Genomic DNA, 18,827 nt, shown 5'->3' with positions numbered 1-18,827 from the left:
AGGAACAAAAAAAAAAAAAAAAAAAAGAAAGAACCACCTAATAGTTTGGAGTGTAAAGGACTGGATCTCTGCTGTAGTAATTGTCACTGAGACATAGTCAAAGTCTTCAGCAGCCATGCATCTGCACTGTGCTTGCCAACAGAAGCAGATGGGGAAACCTCACTGAAAAGCCAAGAACCAAATAGCAATACTGATCATCATCTGAAGAAATTTCATATCCAGATGCCAAACCCAGGCCACAGCAACAAAACTGAGTCACAGGGTATTTCACATTGCTAGTGTCCATTTGTTATCCACTCTGAATTAAGAGTACTCTTACCTCTAACTCTAAGGTTTGCTCTTAAGACAGAAGTAAAGCCAAAGTGCAAGAGAATTAATCAGAACCCAGGTTTCACATATGGTCTGATGATATCAGTCAGCTTTTGCTTTGCTTATGCAGAACCACTACTGTTTTGCAGTAGAAATCACAAATATACTTGCTTTCCCCACTGACAGCTGCACTGAGCACATGGATGCTTTAGTGAAGGACAAGCAATAGAGCTTCATCAGATCATTAAAAAACAAACAAAAACAAACAAACAAACAAAAAAACTTAAAACAGAATTAAGGAAAACAATTCTTTATAATCTCTTTACCCAGATGGTACCCCAAAAAAGTTACAAAAACGCAGTGATAAGAACCTGTCTTCGGAAGTATCTAATCAATCACCTTATTTTTAGATTATTATGTATCATGCATACATCATTGAGGAAATATATACATACATATACAAACACATATATAGGAACACTAAACACTAAGCATTGTGGGAAAATACAGACAAAAAATATCCCAAGTTTGGAGTACCGGTATTTTCACTTTAGCTGCCTTAAGATGAGATTGTTGGTATCCTGTTGCAGTTACAGAGATTGCAGTGGTTCCAGATTCATGATGAACTAAAACAGTTTGCAAGCCTGGAACAAAAGAAAGTCAAATGAATCTAATTGTGGGGAAGAAAAAGATAAAACATACACTGTTAATATCTTTCACTATCATTCTAGACTTTTTTAAAAAAAAAAAAAAAAAAACACACTTAAAATGTGTGCTGAGGATAAGCTGCAGTATGACTATTTCACAGATCACAGTAATTGTCGTTTTTGTTCTCAAACAAGCTGAGAGATTTTTTTTTTTAAACAAGATTAATTCATGCTTTCTTCAAAGGATGACATGCTCATTTAAACTGATTCGTACCGTGCATTTTCTTTTGACCGCTTGCATCTTCCTTCAGGGTCAGCTCCATTGGCATATCAGGCTCAATATTAGCTAAGGACATTTTTGTTGATTCCCAGATAACATTAAGAGAACTGAAATTATCAAATTTACTGCCCTGTTGGTCATACGCAGCCAAGTCCAATACTGGATTGCGATAATTTGAAACAGGAACCTGAAAAGGGAGTAAATATTTTGAACTGCACAGACGCAAGAGTATTTTTAATCATTAAAGTAAAAAAAAGTATATTCTGAGTTCCGTGAGATCTGTTAAAAGATCCATTATGCAAGAAATGTCCATTAAAGTGAGTCATAAATGGAGTCATTATGTTATACCTCAACTCAGAGGGTTTTTTATTGGATCTTTTGTTTTAGTGTAACTCATTACCAAACAAACAAAAGTAAAATACATAAACAGCCTGAGTAGCCTTTGGAGTTCAAGCAAATTAAAAAAAAAAATACTGCTGTTACCCAGAAGATACATATCAGAAGTCTAACATGCATCCTGCGATGAGTATTAGTGATAGTAGTGCATATTTCATTACTGATGTAGTGAAATCAAGTCTAACGCATATAGAACTAGAAAGACAGTCGAACTCAAGAATGACTTATAATTTACAGTAGTCTCCTTCCCATCGCCTTATTAAACGTATAGTTAGATTCATGAAGTCAATCTCAGCTGCAGTTTTATGAAACTAGAACTTCTTGTATATATGACTGGTGATATTAACATGACAAATACAGTGTTTACTCAGTAGACAAGATACAAATGCAGTGATTTCAATGCAGAGGACAGTTATGTTCTTTATGCTTGATAACCTACACACATGCATCACCCAGCTACTGGGACCTAGACTTGCAAAGCTGAATGCACCCRGTGTCACTGAACAAAACTCCCCAGCTATAAGACTGCTTCACATCTGCTGTCTTTGCTCCTGTACAAACAAGACACACACAAATGTACACTCGTGATAGCAACTGCATAATAAAATCTATATACTCAGTWGAATAGTTAGAGTGGAATAGTATAAGAAGGATATAAGGACCTTCCTTAGAAACAGTTGCCAGAAACACTTTAAAGTTGCATGTGTGCTTTTCCAAAGTTTGTGCCATTTTCCTTCTTCTCCCCCTTTTTGCTTTTCCTGATTTTTCAGAAAACACAGAAAGGTCTCCTCACAGGAGGACTTTTCTGTCAGAAGCCACAACCCCTACGCTTTCGTATACGCTCTTATTTTCTGATATGGCCCCTTTTATAAGCATGCTCTTGAATGATCACTGTAGGAATCTCATGCTGACTGCTCTCTGCAGAAGTAGAGAGCAATAGATAGTGTGTGGTACTAGTGCCATCCACAATGCTGGAGCTACTGCTACTCTTGCAGCCTTCAAATCAGCTGTTCGGTGGTATTTTTGTGCAACAGTCCAAACACCGATGGTAAGTTATATGAACATTGTTCTCCTGTCACTGTTTTCTCAGACTTACCACTTGTTTGTTTTGTTGCAGCAAAGGACATGAGAGATCAATCTGAGGACTCGCATAAACAGGAGTCAGAGTGAGTCGCGAAGGGACAGCACAAATAAACTTCACAACAGCAGGCTCAACTGCTGGGAAAGGATTGGTAATTGTGGGATTGTTTCCAACTGTTAAGGCAATAACCTGTACAATTAGGAAAACAGGAAAGTGAGAAGAGAAAAAGACTGAGTTCAAGCATATTCATTTCACACATCTCAGTTACACTCTGGTGTTGGAACGAACATGCAAAAATATGTTGTTTGTGGATTTACACCTTTGTGCATCTTCATTGATGCTGTGAAAGGAGACAAATTTTAAGAATAGTTCCACACCATTATCAAAAAACTACTGCCCTAGTAGCTCTGGTTACTTGTCTTAACCATCGTTGTGCTAACGCTAGCCAAAACCATGCAGATACGATCAGTGCTGTACAGTACAGAGGACAGCAGCCAAGGCRTGCTGTACAGTACAGAGGACAGCAGCCAAGGCATGCAGAGCCAGAGACAACAGCAAGATGCTTGTTCCTTTCTGATTTGCACTTACAGAAATAGCAGCGTCCACTGAGGACGTGAGTCAATTTGGCAGCCACATGAAAATGCTCAGCCTTTCCRAAATTATGGGAGAAAACATTAAAAATCAAAGCTAAATGGCTTATAAACTGGCCAGGGTCAGTAAGCAGAAGAAATCACTTCTGCAAGGGGCTGAAACAAGATGAAGTGAAATATGACTGCAGCCACTTTTCAGACGCCACCTAGATATTAGGCTAGCATACTCATATGGCTGTCATTTATTTGAATCAACAGAATTATAYTGGGCCATAACTTGGTTCAGAGGAGCTGGTCAGACTGATGGGTCAGTCTTCTGCAGCAACCTTCCGCAATGATCTTATTCATGCAAATTGAAGTAAGCTGCAGTTATTAAGGTCTCTGTTGTATGACCTTCCACAAAGGTTCCTGTGGGTTTGTACTGCAATAAGCCCATCATAAACCACTTCATAATATAATTTTATAAAATCCTTACCCGTAAAACCTGTACAAGCATCACAATGAATAAAATGTATAAACAATATACTTATCCAAGTCCTTTACTGGCTTTTTATAAAAAGTACTCATTATTTAAAAGCTATATGGTATCATAAATCTGTCTGAAGCAAGTTCTCAAATTGCCTCAGCTCAGTATTTGATGGAAGACAACTAAATATTTTCTGGCACTTACTTGTTCTCCTAGGTTTTTGCAAGATACTCTAACCCAATGCTGAATAGTATTCCAAGATGTAGGAAGTCCAAATAAAGAGAGACCAACACTTTGTGTGTCCTCAGCAGTGATGTTCCTGAAGAACTTTGAAGGCTCTTGTACCCATGGTCTGGGTCCACCTTCAAATAACATATCTTTAGAGGAACCCAAAGTCACTAAAGCAACAGATGGAGGATCAATAGTCTGAAATGAACAAAAATTATGAATTAATGATTGTATTTACATGTCATATTTTGATTGAACTTTATGAAAGAACTTTCTCTTAGTTTAAGAGTTATATTTATTTACTGTTTTTCATATAGCACTTTGTAAGCAACAATCTGTCAAGTTATATTCGATGGACTGAAAGAATCTGAAGAAAAACATTTAGTATGTTCTAATTCCATCTCCGATGAAAAATTACAGCAAGAAAAAGGTATTGAATATATGCTTTTGAATATACTCAGAGATAATTTTATACTGCATTTTTAAAATAGACTGTACTCTAATGACTGAAGTCAAGTTTTACTCTTTTCTTAAAAATCCTTTCACATGACAGTGCTCTCTCCAACAGTTCTGCACATATTCTACATATGACTTAAAGCTGTACTTCAGACCTCTACATAAATTCCGCTCTGACGGACGTCACCAGGATTGTCTGTGCTGTTAATCACCGCAGATATTAACTTGACATTTTAATATACAATCATTTGCAGCTAATGTTCAACCACCTCATTTTTGCAGAATATGGTAAGAAAGTAGTAGTAACTGGCATAAAGGATGGTTAATTCTTTCTGTAAGTGCTTGGCAGGAGAAAAACTGACTATAAATGGTCCTCTTTCCTCCTTGTTACAAGTATTACCAAGGAGTAATTCAGGTAAAGGGTAAAAACCCATTGGAAAACTACAAGATTTAGTCTTGAGTGTTTTCCTGCTCTTTGACTCCAGTTTGGATGATGTCTGACTGTAAAATGCCTAGGTCCTCCATTTCTGAGGATCAAACACTTCATTCTACTGATAGAAGGGAAAAGAAAATTTGGAAATCACTGTTCCAATCTCTTTCTTAATACATATGGGCTCTGTTAAGTACCCCAGAGGCATTTGATTTTATATATGAAAAGCAACGTTATAATGCCTCAAGGGGCTTTGTTAGGCAATGTGAATGATAACATATACATGAATAATTCCTAATTAAAGGGACTTAGCCTTTTCACATTGGCTGTCAATAGTAGAAAAGATTACACAAACTGCTCAGGATGTCTCAGCATCTTCCAAATACGACATTCTCTGTGATTCAAGATCTTTGACAGAAAAGCATTTTCAAAAAGTCAAGTCATTACACTCACACATTTGTGTGATTTACATAAACTTTTGTTCCATACAGGGGAGAAGGAGAAATCCTATGGTCAAACATATTTGACATAGGCTTCACTGATTCAGTACTTCAGCTCTAAAGATAGAGGGTAACATGAGCATACTGTTATATTTTCACATACTGACCTTGTACTCAGATTCATTCTTTCCTACTTTTTTTTACTCAAACTGTCCACCAGTGAAATATATTTTTCCTATTTACACAGAATCACTTAAAATAGTTGAAAAGCAAAGACTGAGTCTCGCATCATTTTCAACTCATTTAGAGTTGATGAAGACTAACCTACTAATTCAATAATTATGCTGTGCACAACAGGGCATACCCAATTCATGAAGAATTCAGTTTCACAAACTGTTTGTCTAGGTGTTCTTGTAATACAAATTTATTTTCCAGCTTTCTGCAGACTTYAGTTTTTTTGTTTGTTTGTTTGTTTTTTTATAAAGAAGGAAGATGGCTATGAGTGGATTAGAATTTGCAGAAATCAGGTTACTGCAAATTAGCAAGAAAGAACTCAGTGTTACAGACAAATGCTGTTATCCTTCACCCTCAAAATACCCRCTCCTCTGCAGTTCACTCTGAAAAGGTTTGACTCCTATTCCCATCCTGCATGTTCCTACAATGACAGAAATTGTGACTCCTTTGCCATATAATCTGAAAAATGGCAAAGCATATCACCCCCACCTCCAAGAAATTCTTTCTTTTTCAAAACTTGAAAAAATCYGTTAGTTCACTACCAATTTACGTATTCCTCTATAGTTACATCTTGCAACATTTACACAGGAAAACTCCAATACATGTGCTCCATCCAGAAAAGATGCTCTCCAGAGAAGGAGACTCCACAACCCTCTCTGGGCAACCTGTGCCAGTGCTCTGTCACTCTCACAGGGAAGAAATTCCCCCTCACGTTCAGGCAGAACTTCCTGTGCTTCAGTTTCTGCCCATTGCCTCTTGTCCTGTCACACGGGACAACTGAAAAGAGTCTGTCCCCGTCCCCTTGACACCCTCCCTTCAGGTACTTGTAGACATTGATCAGAGCCCCCCTCAGTCTGCTCTTCCCCAGGCTAAAGAGGCCCAGCTCTCGCAGCCGTTCCTCATTTACATAATATCAACTTGCTATTTGTCATTTAGAGACTTTAAGAAAGCTGCCTTTTTTTGAAATTACATAAAGCAAAAAAGACTTACTTTTAACGGTAGATAGGCAGCAATGGTGATGCTAGCACTGAGGTGGACATGACCATGAGTGTAACTAACAACAAGTGTTGTGTATCCTTGAGTTTCAGCTTTCATTCTGACTCCACTACAAAAATCAGCAGTTGGCTTAAGTCTCCCTGTCAAAAAAGAAAAAAAGAAAAAAAAAATAAAAACAAAACCAAAAAGCACACCTTTGGAGAGAACTGGCCAGTTATTTTAATTAAAATTCTAGATGGCTTTTCTTCACAGAAGTATTTCTACCAGAAGTATGAATATCTCACCAACCAGATGGGTAAAATGCTGGCTGTCTTTTGTATCAAACCCAACAGTTATTGAAGTATCTGTCTCACAAACTTCTTCATTTTCACAATGTCCTAAGCAGGACATAAGTCTTATCTCTGAAGTACAAATTACATTAATTTTCTTAATTGAGTACTTTTATCTTGCTGTTTTAAAGTGAAAACGGCTTATAATTAAGCCAGTTTTTCTGCACAGTATAGACTTCAACTCAAATTTTCACTGGCCAAAGGAAAGGTACTATCATTTCTCTGTTTCTTCATGTACTTYTCTTTCCTTTTTAAAAAAGCACCACAACAGCTAGCTATGTAGTGACATTTTAAAATTCTTGCCTCTCGGGCACACAGATGGTACAATACAGACTGGTTTTACTGCCTCAACAGCACAGGAAGGAGTTTCCATACAAGAGGCGCTTGGAAAAACTAATGGTACATCTGAGTAATATACTTAATTCAGCAGACACGAGAACAAGCAGATTGCTCATTGTCATTGTCCACTTGGACATTAATGTCAAACTGTACATTGGCCATTAATGGCAAACTCAAGGCCTGGGGAGGCATATTCCACACTCTTAATAAACCTGACAAGATGCTCTTCTTACAGCTGTAAGCTTAAGAATGACATAGTTYTGCCAAAATTTAAGCAACTGGTCTTCTTAGCGCCTTGAAAGYGACAAATGACTAGTGTCTTTATGGAATTGAAAGGTACAGTCGGGCAAGTAGGGCTAAACAGTTACGAATTTTAGTATGCTTGCAAATCCAATATACCTGGACCTCTCTGAGAAGGAAATCCATAGGCTTTGTTATAGCAGCACATTAAAAATACTACAGCAGTAGAAAAGCATGTGGGAGACTATGTATTCTTCAGGGTCTAATTATTAATTGTCAAAAGGCTTTCAGAGTCCTTCAAAATATCAAAAATATCAAAGCATAAAAAGTAAGTACATCCTCAAAACAACATTTCCTGTCTACTCTGACCCCCCACCGCAGAAGTTAAATGTCTCTCTTGCAAACCTCCGCACAACAGTCAAGACAGTGATTGAAAGGGGATATGTGACTTACTAACTTTTTAATTTAACTTTCAAAATTGGGAGGGGTTAAATTACCTTGAAGCGGTCTAAATACACCACGGTTTTCTACTTCCACAACTAAATCAAAGTGTGAGCAGTCACTCAGTGGAACTGTCTCCCCCGTTTCAACATTCGTTAGACCGTTAATACGCAGGGGCAGCTCCAGTGTTTGGCCAACACGTGCTTCAACCTGACACGGCAGGAACTCCATCCCACTAGGTTCAGTCACATACACCTGAGGGAGCAAAGGAACAAGAGGACAGAGATGCACAAATCACTCTGCAAAATGGTGCCAGAAAACAAGACTTCATTATGGTTTCCTCATTTTTCTTAGCCCTTGTATACACAGCTCCCAACAACTAACTTCCCTATGACAGCTGAAAACAGTTCTTGTCTACATTGCTACTGCGTTCACTTGACATGCAAAGGTATCAGAGGGTGCCARGAAGATTTCTCAATCTTTTTACTCCTCTTCTCTCGTAACAGTCCAAGTTCACATTAGCCTAGTGATCCTTTTGCTACTATTTGTATTAATTCTCTTTTCTGCCATCTGCCTTTGGCTGCATGGATTTTAAAAGCATGGAATAAAGTGCATGGTATCTCCAGGAGGCACTATGACCAGCTAGGCTGGACTTGGTATCTGAACTTGAGTTCTACAGTGTAAATGTTTGAGCTAGACTTGATAAAGTCAGCAAGGCTCCCTTAGCCTTCAGTCTGCACAGCTGATAGCAGCAGGTGTGTAGCCCAAAGATTTTCTTACARGCTTAACTCTTGTTTCTTGTATTTCTGTTGGCAGGACATTTTTAATGGTATTCAAAATCCTCCCCCCTACCACCCAGTAATGTATCAGAGATCAAAAATAAGTAAACACATTTAGTGCCTTCTGCTTCCACAAGTAATCTTTATGTCAGAAATACTTTAGAAATCAAAAGGATTATTTACAAAAATAAGACCACCAGAAATAGATCTTAGAAGCTATTCTATCAATGGACAAGCCTTAAGTATATTATTTGTTATTCTGATTTGCTACTTTTTCAATAACATCAAAGAATGGACTGCACACTGCATAATAATTGCTGTGATCAAAGCTTTTCATGTGCAGTATCTAAAACTTCTCAACTACCTACAAATAGCTTCAGGATAAATTGTTGAACTGTATGGTACAGTGTTAAAATTGCAATCCTTGTGAATCACAGTTAACTTTTCCTAATACCTAGTTACTGAAGTCAATAAATTGGTCTTCAGAGTTACGTCAAGAAGAATGCAATTCTTAACACAAGAATAAAGACATTTAAAAATAACCTATTCAGATTGTGCAATACATGGCTCTGAAAGCTCACATGGAAAGAAATATTTTCTTCCATCTTTAACCTTGAGTATAAAAGGCTTTAATTAAAAATCTTCACTCCYAAATCTAGTACACGGGTAACTGCCATACTGGTAAAAAAAACCCCAGCACCACTAGAACCTGGATTATTCAGGGAGCAATCTTAGATCAAGTCTGTAAACTAGATTCCATTTAAGTTTTAACAACCAGAACACTTACTTTAAGTGTGATTTCTGTCTCAAACACAATTGACATAATTAATCTGAGAAGAAAAGGACAAGCTAATTTGCCCCTTAGAAAACAGCATTGATAGATGTTCTAAGCAAAGCTTGGTTACAAAGATCTTTCCCAAAACACTCATACTAACAGTCTTGGCAGTCTTGACCAAACTTAAAAAACCTTTTGCTAAAAGGTACTCTGGTGCAACAGAAGTGCAATATAACCACTACAGCTATGCTGCACAGGCGAAAACTTAAGAGCAAGGATTTATTTTGTACAGCTAATGTATCAGTTTGTTCCTCACCAGCTACTAAACTGCATGCATGCATGCATCATGGAAGGAATGTGTGCTGCTCAAGGCTTGCAAGACTTGCTTTTTAAATCAGCTGCTGTGCTTCCTCAGAGACCAAGGCCACCATCTTTATAAAGCCTTAACTAGATGGAGGTTGTTTGCCAGCCTCAGCAGTATCTGCATGGTATAATCAAGCCTGTTTTATTTATGACTATGCATTTAGACAAAAACTGTCTCTGRACTCTGGATTAATGACATTGGCTTAGTACATTCGCTTACTTTTACTGAGGTCAGGAGCAAAATTTCTCTTCTCTGTTAGATTTCCATTCCAGTACTTAGTTCTTTGTAAGGCACAGCATTATAGATTCARATGTCTGAACTCAGGATGTGCTACTGCTGCAGAAGCTGCATTTCATAGAAATGTGATAGACAGAAGTATCTCACTACTGCTTCAACACAGTGAGCGTATCTAAAACTAAACAAGTTTGTAAGTGACAGGTTATATTTGGGCCTTCAATCCTAATAGCATAAGCAACAAGGCATAACTACTTGAACACAACACTTGCAGAGACTATTTCTGGATCAAAGGGCACCTAGACAATTAGAATTTAGCCAGATCAACTAGTGCCAATACCTTTTTTGTGAAGGTAGTAGAGTAGCACTACTTCACAGTAGTAAATATACAGCACACAGTAGTACATACTTTTAGTTTCCATTCTACCAAGTTACTGGTCTGGCAGTTCTAAGAAGCTTGACAGAGAGAATAAGCATTGGCATGACTGCATTAAGGAAAATCATTTGTGTCCCTAGAAAAAAAAATCCAAATCAGTAACATTCTTGGGAAAAATATTTAGGATTGTAGATTTACAGTAAGTATTAACCAGAGAAGCTTCTTCATATATTTTTGCACACACCATTCTGTGAGTAATTACATACATTGCCCCTGTATTTTCTTCACTTTACCTTACACTCTGATCACCTTGACCAAATGCTAAGAATAGGATATGATTTGCACAGAGATGACAAAATCCCTCTTCTCAAAATAGATTTTTTCATTCCTCGTGTTCTCCTAATATTCCTATAGGACTCTTTTTCTTGGTCAGCTTTGGGACCTTGATTTATCAAGTTGTATGTATAGGATTCTAACTACTTTTCTAGGCTGGAATTTCCTTACTACACCTTCATGTTAACTTGCACTATTTTTATATCAAGGGGAAGTCAACTGCTTCTGTTCCTTCACCCATCTCTTCCTTTTTATATATATAGATATTTTTTTTTTTAGTTTGGCTTGTCTACTTAGATGGTTAAGTCAACAGCAAATGACTGCTTCTTCCCTGCACTCAAAATCTTCATCACAGGAAAAGAGTTGCCAAGAAAATGAGGGGGAAAACCTGAGACTAAAATCAATGCAGTAGAGATCTCAAATCCCYGTAAGTATGAACTCTGAAGCTGATCACTTACCCTCTCACAGGGCAGAAGCAAATTGCTTGGCAACACTTTGCAAACGGGAAGGCCTATGGGATGCTCAGCTCCTTCATTGTTTTTGAAAAGCTATCTTCAAGAGTGACCAAGGAATGCAAAGTTTTACCTTCATTTCTCCATAATGCAGTGGATTCTGAACATCAATTGCCTGAATGACACTGACACCAATGTCACTTCCAGTTGTCATTACTCCTTTGACTGTCACTGTAGCAACTGCCTGGTTAGAAGAGGACCAGCTGAAATTTCCACTTCCACCATAGGCCTAGAACASAGAGAATGTTAATTTTTTTATTTTATTTTTTTTAAACAAAGTGAATGGTTTTCATGTTTCTTAACTGTCAAGCTTCTGAATACCTTGCATGGAAAGCTGTGAACACACTGAGCACTGAGGATACTACTATTGAGGAAATACAACCAAACTAATGCCTAAGCACTTTGAAATAAGCAAGCTCAAATAAGAGATGAGAAGATTACTGCACTTCATTCATTTTAATTTCAGGTTTCTTCATGCACGTATGCCCACCAGCACTGCCAACCCAAACATCTTTCTCCCATCTGCAGATGTCTGATGCTTGCAGGTCCCAGTGACTGGAGAGTGCACAGTGTTTCACAAGCTGGCACACCAGAGGCCTGGCACATAGGATTATTGCACTTCTTAAAACTCCCACTGTTTCCCTGTTGCTGATAACCAGGGCAAACTCAACAATTCTGGGTCTCAGAACTCCTAGCCTGACACACTGTATCAAGTAGTTGCTGCCAATGGGAATTGTTAAGGTATCTAAAAGGCAAAGAAAAGGAGGAGGAGGCAGAGAGGGAAAACAACAGGAAAGGAAAAAAAAAATCACTCTTTTTGGCATTAGATCTTTGTCTTTGTAGTTATTCTGAAGATCAGCATGTCTACCCGTGGCTGTTCAACACCTACACTGCTCCAGCACCTGATTAGTCAGAACGAAGGATATGCAAACTGCCTACGCAATGCCACAAGCACTACAGAGGTCTGAGGGTTATGCAGGTTGCACTCCCAGAAGTGCTTCTCAAGGGTTCAGCGACTGTGAACCTTATAAGCTCAGGTTTATCATGGAGATTCCAAAAATAAATTAAAAAGAAAAAAAAAAAGAAATCAACCAACCAAAAAAGACCTTTCCCACAAARACCCCAGCTACTAATGGGCTGTTTTAAGATATGAAGAGCATAAGCGAATTTAATTATTCCACCTAAGGGTAAGAACAAGTTACTTGATATCATGGCCCACATAAATAGACACAAAGGCTTATACCGACTGAGCAACAGGAACACTCTCTAGCAGTCCATGTGCACTGAGGAGAGAGAAGCAGCCAGCTGCCATTTCAACTTAATTGTTCTCATCTCAGTGGTGCCCAGAAGCAAGACAAGCAGCAACAGGCACAACCTGAAACACAGGAAGTTCTACCTGAACTCAAGAAAACTCTTCCAACTGTGAGAATGACAGAGCACTGGAGCAGGTTGCCCAGAGAGGTTGTGGAGTATCTATCTTGCAGATATTCAAAACTCTCCTGGACACAGTGCTGGGCATCTGGCTCTGGGTGACCCCACCTGAGCAGGGAGCTGGACCAGACAATCCCCAGGGGTTCCTCCAAACCCACCTACTCTGTCATCCACAGACTGTTTGCTAAACTCTACCCCATAGAGTGTATTATCAGTAAGGGCGATGCCCATGCCAGAAACATACATCCCTCAGCTAAACTGCCATGTATTAAGCTTTGTAAGGATGGCACTTGGCTTTTCACATGCATGGAAGGAAGGAGATTCACATGCTATCATTTTTACTTGCAACAGAAGCCATCTTATTAATGCAAGTATGAACAAACCAACCAACCAAGACAGCTGACAGAGTAAAACACAAAAACCATTCTGATACTATCTGGGATGAGTTACTTCTTCAGCTATAAACAAAATATGTCTAGATCCAAAATCCTTTTAAACTTATTTTCAGAGAAAGTCCATTTACTGGTTTAAAATAGCCTGACTCAAAAGCTATTGAGTAGGAGGCAAAAACTAATCTGCAAGCAGGGACAACAGTCACGCTGTCTGCTATTGTAAACAACCACTAGTATTGTTGAACAGACAGATTGTACTTACTGAAACAGAGAACATTTTCCCAATCTGATTCAAATATTGAGGGGGGAAAGAAAGCTTGAGTTTTTTAAATGAAAGAAACATAGTAAAAATAATGCAGATTTTTTTGATTAACAGGAAGGAACATTCTGTAGTGAGACATTTAATGATACGTACAAGATAAAGAGAGACAAGAATAGATATGTAAAAGAGGTGGAAAACAGGACACATTTACTTTTCTTCACTGGGCTCTAGCAGAACAGATAGTGAAGTACTGAAAATGCATATTGGTACTAAGAATTTTTACCGCACACTGCTGGTATGGTTGGGCATAGCATGAGTTCAGGTAAATTCTAATCCCATAGAAGGTAAAAATACAGATGACATTAAACTCAATGGCCTTAACTCTGGAATAACACGGGCAAGTACAGTTCTAACTTTGAGAAATGCACAAGTAATGATTCAGTGATTTTTTTTTTTTTTTTAAATACACACTGTGTCCTGTTGCCTTTTCTTATACAACATTTACTTGATGATAAACCAGTAACTCAGCACTCCTTTATGCTAAAAGGGAAAGGTAGGAACTGTGCATGAAACCTCTGAGAACAGGATTTGGAAGAGATGGCCCTGAGGTGAGAATCTTGACTCGAGAAAGGGTTTGCATGAAGTTCTGTTCTCCAGTTAAGAGTATACACTGGATAAGACAGACAACCAACTTTATGAAGCTTATGACAGGATTGGCAGTGTGGGAGCAAAGATAAGATGTAAGAAACTTAAGAAAAAGTCTCTTTAGAAAGACATACTATAAATGAAGATGTGACCTCTCCCTCTCTGTGGCCTTTTTACTAAAAGCAGGAGATGTGGGGAATAAGGGATACTGATGCCGAGGGAATCTAGGGAGCTGGTTGTTCATCTTGCATGCCCTTTTTGCATGTCACTGCATCTTTCAAATCATACTCCCAGTTTACAGTAAATGGCAGCTTCTATTTTTTCTTTTGTTATAAAGGTTTATAACTAGAATGTTTTCTGGAATCCTTAAGCCAGAGTGTGTGTGTACACACGTGTAGAAGATGAGATGACTTTTTTAAACTACTTTTAATTCATGCAGCTAACATCCAGTGGAACTCCTCCAAGCAAGTTTGTGCCTGAACCATCCAAAAATTGATTCTATGCAAGTAATCACAGGCCTCACTGCATCACTTGAGCAATACTCTCAGCATTTAGATGCTTCTTTTGCATACCTGTATGGTGTACTGGTAGGTTCCTGCTCTTGGCTGCCATGGAAATGTCAAAATGTTGGGTGAAAGAACTATTGGAACATAGATTTCAACATCTTGCTGGTTTCGCACTGGAACTGGCAATGTATGAACACCTCCATCCTAAAAAAAGCAACAGTACAGTGTTATAGATGGCACCATACTACATTTTATGAATAACTTCTAGTCTTTATTTATAGGCAAGTAGTTGAAAACACCTCTGAGATAAAGAATGCAAAGCAAGAATTTAAGGTCACTTTGTTATGAGCAGTATTACTCGTGAGTCTATTGCAGCAAGGTATACTCTTGCATTAAGTAATATCACTATGGAATATCACTATCCAGGTGCCCAGGCCCATTTAAAAGCAACAGCAGTAAGAAACTCACTCTTTCACTACTCCCAGGTTTTGAGAACTAATTTGGTAACTCCACACTTACATTTAGCCCCTGCACATTCCCTTCTGGATAGCAGGGGAAGACATTGCCTCTCAGCCTAACATACCCATTCCTCAACCCGTCCTGAAAAACTGGCCTTTACACGTGGCAGCAGTCGTAACACTCTCGCACAATATACATTATTTCCTGCTGGGGTTATAAAGGAAAGCATTAATAGCTCTCAGCAGATCTCATTTCATTCAGGAGTACTTGTCTGACACAGGGAATGAGCATCCCTCATCATATACAAGGATCCACCAAATCCTACTCAAGGAGTCACTGAAAAGATGTCACAGCAAATTGGTCAAAGTGTTGAATCTCTCCAGTTTCAAGCAAAAGCAAATTACTTTCACACCACTTTGTCTAGGTAGCCATATGCTCAGCAGCCTGCCCAAGTAGCAGAAAGTTAATGAATATTAAAGAGATCTGTAGGCTGATATGTTCGGTAGATTTTCATTCTGGCATTTAACATCACTTACCAACCAAGAGAAAACTTTCCAAATGTAACTGAATGCTCAGCAAGGCCAGGTTACAAAACTGATGACCCTACCACAATAAATTGTGAAACTTACTCAGAGAAAGTGAAAGGACCTTTGCACCAGCACAAGGATATATTATCAGCCCATTTAAAATATCTGCCATGAAAAAACAAAACAAAAGTGCTGTGCACCACTAGTTAACAGGTATTTGCCACACACACACAGCAGCAAAATCCCACAGTCTTTGCTTAAGCACATCCTCTGTTGACTTAATGGACAGTTTTCCTAAAGTAACAATTTCAGGATATTGTTCTTAATCTGTTTAAACAATGATGGCTCAGACCCATGTAATTCTTAGCCTTCCTTTTAGAAGGCCTGCCAACTTCTAAGCCATTAATGTGCAAGAAAAGCATTTTTTAGGTCTAGTAGTAAAGCAGAACGGTTATGAAGACATACCTGATCTACTATAGATGTCAGTGCAGCATCAATAACAGTCTGACCCTTCTTTATTGCTTTCACGTAATGATATGATCCATTCAGAGACGATTTCAGAACCTCAAAATATTCTTTGGGCAGGTTGGTATTAATTCTGATATTCTAAAATTAAAACATAAAATATTTATTGCCACAAATAATTGACATTAATACTGACTAGATAGCTAAAAATAGGTTAGTTTAAAAAAAAAAATCAATGAAGGAACAAAAATTTAGTAATTCAAAGAAGCTTATCTGAAGCTGCAGAATAAGAACTTTTCACCAATGAAAGTGTCAGTCTTTCACCAAGATCATACATTTTAGACACAGCACCACCTTAGCTCCACAGAAAACATTTTATTCCTAATTTTTAAACAGCAATATGTAATTTAACACGAAAAAGGCAACAATATTTATACCTCTATTTTTTAATAACCTTACAACAATTAAATTGTTGTAATTTTTAAACACAATATGGGAAAAACATGTGACTACTGCCCCAAGTAACACACTTCTCCTGAGATCTGACTGAAACTCAGATCTGTATTTCAGAAAGCAATCACAAGGGCAATCAAAATAACATTCACAGATGCACTATGTTCTGAACAGTAATAATTTAATATTATTAATCTGTTTGCAAATTAGCTATTTGAAGCTTTTTTCCTTTAGATTTTAACAGTAACAGATTTGGCACCTCTTAGCTAGAATTCACCTAATAAAAGGTGAAGTATTTACATGCTAACCAGTCATAAGGGCTTTTCCCACAACCAACTGAAAGGAAACAGTTACTCCAGTGTGTTGTAAACCTCCTTTATCTCATTCCTTGATAACAGGAAAGATTGCCTGAAGATGTGACAAAACTGTGTTTGGGGGAGATAGATGAGATTAAGAACAGTGCTCTCCACCAGTTAAACTGGTCTGCAACTTCCAGTGCACTGCATACATGTTTGAAGAACACTGTCCACCTTCCTCCAGTTTTTCTGTAGTACTTAGGCTCTTTATGAACTTCAGTTACATACAAAGCTTTATTAAAGAGAAAAAGACAATAAAAAACAAATCCCGAAATGTCCTAACTCAATGTAAGCAAGAAACTGCTCAACTAATGGCAAAGAAACCCAGGATTCAGGGAACAGACACTAAGAAAAGAAGTATATGTTCACTTACGTCAGACAAATACACCTTATTGCTTGACTTATCATACACTTCAATTGTAATTTCGTAAGTTCTGCCTGTTTCTAGGACCCATCTCTCACCAGGGTGAACTGTAAATCCTACAAAACAGGAAATGTTGAACAGCAGGAACAACAGGCTCTTTACATTGTGAATATAAACATTTCACTTCTGGTGCCTACACTCTGAAGATGCACTTTAACTGCTGCARGCTCCTGATTACGGAGGTGAAAGCAAAAGGGAAAAAAGTCTACCACTAAAYTCTTTTCATATTCAGCTAATTTTGTGAATATGGTAACTCTTCTAAAGTAATACAAGTCATATGAGAAATGAAAGGGACTGAGAAATCACACACACAYGCAAGAACTAAGGCAAGAAATTATATTAAGCTGTTGGGAAAGTTATGGCAAATACCAACCTAAATAACCTGGATTCACAACATAGAYAGTGCTGTTCGGTAGTCTGGAAACTCCTTGCATGCGAATACCTGAAGTCTCAGTAAAGGAACAAAAAAAGTTTTGTCAAAAGTGAGGTTAAAAATCATTTTGTTTCTGACGTTGCTTGAGCCTCTTTGGATATTTAAAGCTAASTGTACACAGAAAACAAATTAGTCCCACAATACTCAAAGATACTGGGGGTGAGATCCCACTAATTTAGAATAGGCTGCCCTAAACATAAAAATCAAATGAAGCCCCATCACATTCCCACATCACATTCCCACATTGATTGAGGGGAACTGACATGATCGATTTGGTCTTTTTCCAGTCTAACATCTAAGAACATGTCTAAGAAGCATCAGGCAGCCCTGCTGAGACTGAAAGCACAGCAGTGCTGCTTTCTAAGACTTCAGCAGGTACTCCTGATTTTCAAGATCACTGGTTACAAATGTGGATAATTTTATCTTTTCATGCTGCAAAGGGTGGAAAGTTTGTCTCCTGCCATGAGGATCTAGATGGAAAAGCATGACAAAAAGGATACTCTTGTGCCCAAGAATGAGATTAGCCTGTCCCTGCTGCAATGCAGTTACAGTCGACGTTGCCTGATCCAGCTTGGCAACTGGCCAAGATGGATCTCCCTCAGGGCCAAGTACGTTGTTCTGTAGCTGCAGTTCATACTGATCAGACGGCATCATTAATTCTGCACATAAAACAAGACGACATATGAAGCAATAAAAGCAAATATGTCAGTGTTTGGATGCTGCTAATTATTGCTGATTTATTTTTATTGATGTTTACTGTATAAATTAAGTCAAATTTTTTATTCCATAGAAATTGCATTTCTGATCATATCAACAAAAACAAGCTTCTCACCTAACTTTCATTTTTTTGAAGCTACAGCTGCCAGCTAAAATTGTCCACTGTTTAAACCTAACATCAGATTAATTCCCAACTTCAAAAGTGGTAAAGTTGCTTTCTGTGAGTTATCGAAAAAATTTGCTGCTCTATTCCACATTTCTAGCTGAAGACAGACCTAATAAAAATATATCTGTTTTTAAAAAAAGAAAAGAAAAATCATTAACAGCTCAGGTTCCTTGTAAACACCAGATGCAATTACAGACTTCTAAACAGGAGGTAGAGCTAGTCAGACAACTCCTGTGAGAATGAAGCAAATCTATTCATCAGAAAATACTTTCCATTAGCAAAACAGCTATTTAAATCTGCATTTAGTTTAGCTAAG

General features: G+C 38.0%; 1 protein-coding gene across 1 annotated transcript in view; it reads right to left on the bottom strand.

Annotated features, from left to right (window-relative positions):
• NUP210 (nucleoporin 210) overlaps positions 1 to 18,827 on the bottom strand; it is a 66,518-nt gene that overhangs the window by 27,333 nt on the left and 20,358 nt on the right. Inside the window, exons 8-19 of the mRNA XM_085302557.1 lie at positions 18,129 to 18,287; positions 17,569 to 17,637; positions 17,145 to 17,251; positions 15,963 to 16,103; positions 14,578 to 14,715; positions 11,349 to 11,504; positions 7,959 to 8,157; positions 6,548 to 6,693; positions 3,974 to 4,195; positions 2,729 to 2,902; positions 1,231 to 1,423; positions 847 to 953 (exon numbers count right to left, since the gene is read on the bottom strand). Coding sequence (XP_085158683.1) covers positions 847 to 953; positions 1,231 to 1,423; positions 2,729 to 2,902; positions 3,974 to 4,195; positions 6,548 to 6,693; positions 7,959 to 8,157; positions 11,349 to 11,504; positions 14,578 to 14,715; positions 15,963 to 16,103; positions 17,145 to 17,251; positions 17,569 to 17,637; positions 18,129 to 18,287 — 1,811 coding nt within the window. The remainder of the gene's footprint in view (positions 1 to 846; positions 954 to 1,230; positions 1,424 to 2,728; positions 2,903 to 3,973; positions 4,196 to 6,547; positions 6,694 to 7,958; positions 8,158 to 11,348; positions 11,505 to 14,577; positions 14,716 to 15,962; positions 16,104 to 17,144; positions 17,252 to 17,568; positions 17,638 to 18,128; positions 18,288 to 18,827) is intronic.

Source organism: Rhea americana, unplaced genomic scaffold (genome assembly GCF_003343005.1).
Source record: "Rhea americana isolate MKP2758 unplaced genomic scaffold, rheAme1 scaffold_19, whole genome shotgun sequence".
NCBI classification, from domain to species: Eukaryota; Metazoa; Chordata; class Aves; order Rheiformes; family Rheidae; genus Rhea; species Rhea americana.
Note: the sequence above shows the minus strand (reverse complement) of the source record. Positions and strands in the feature narration are given on the sequence as shown.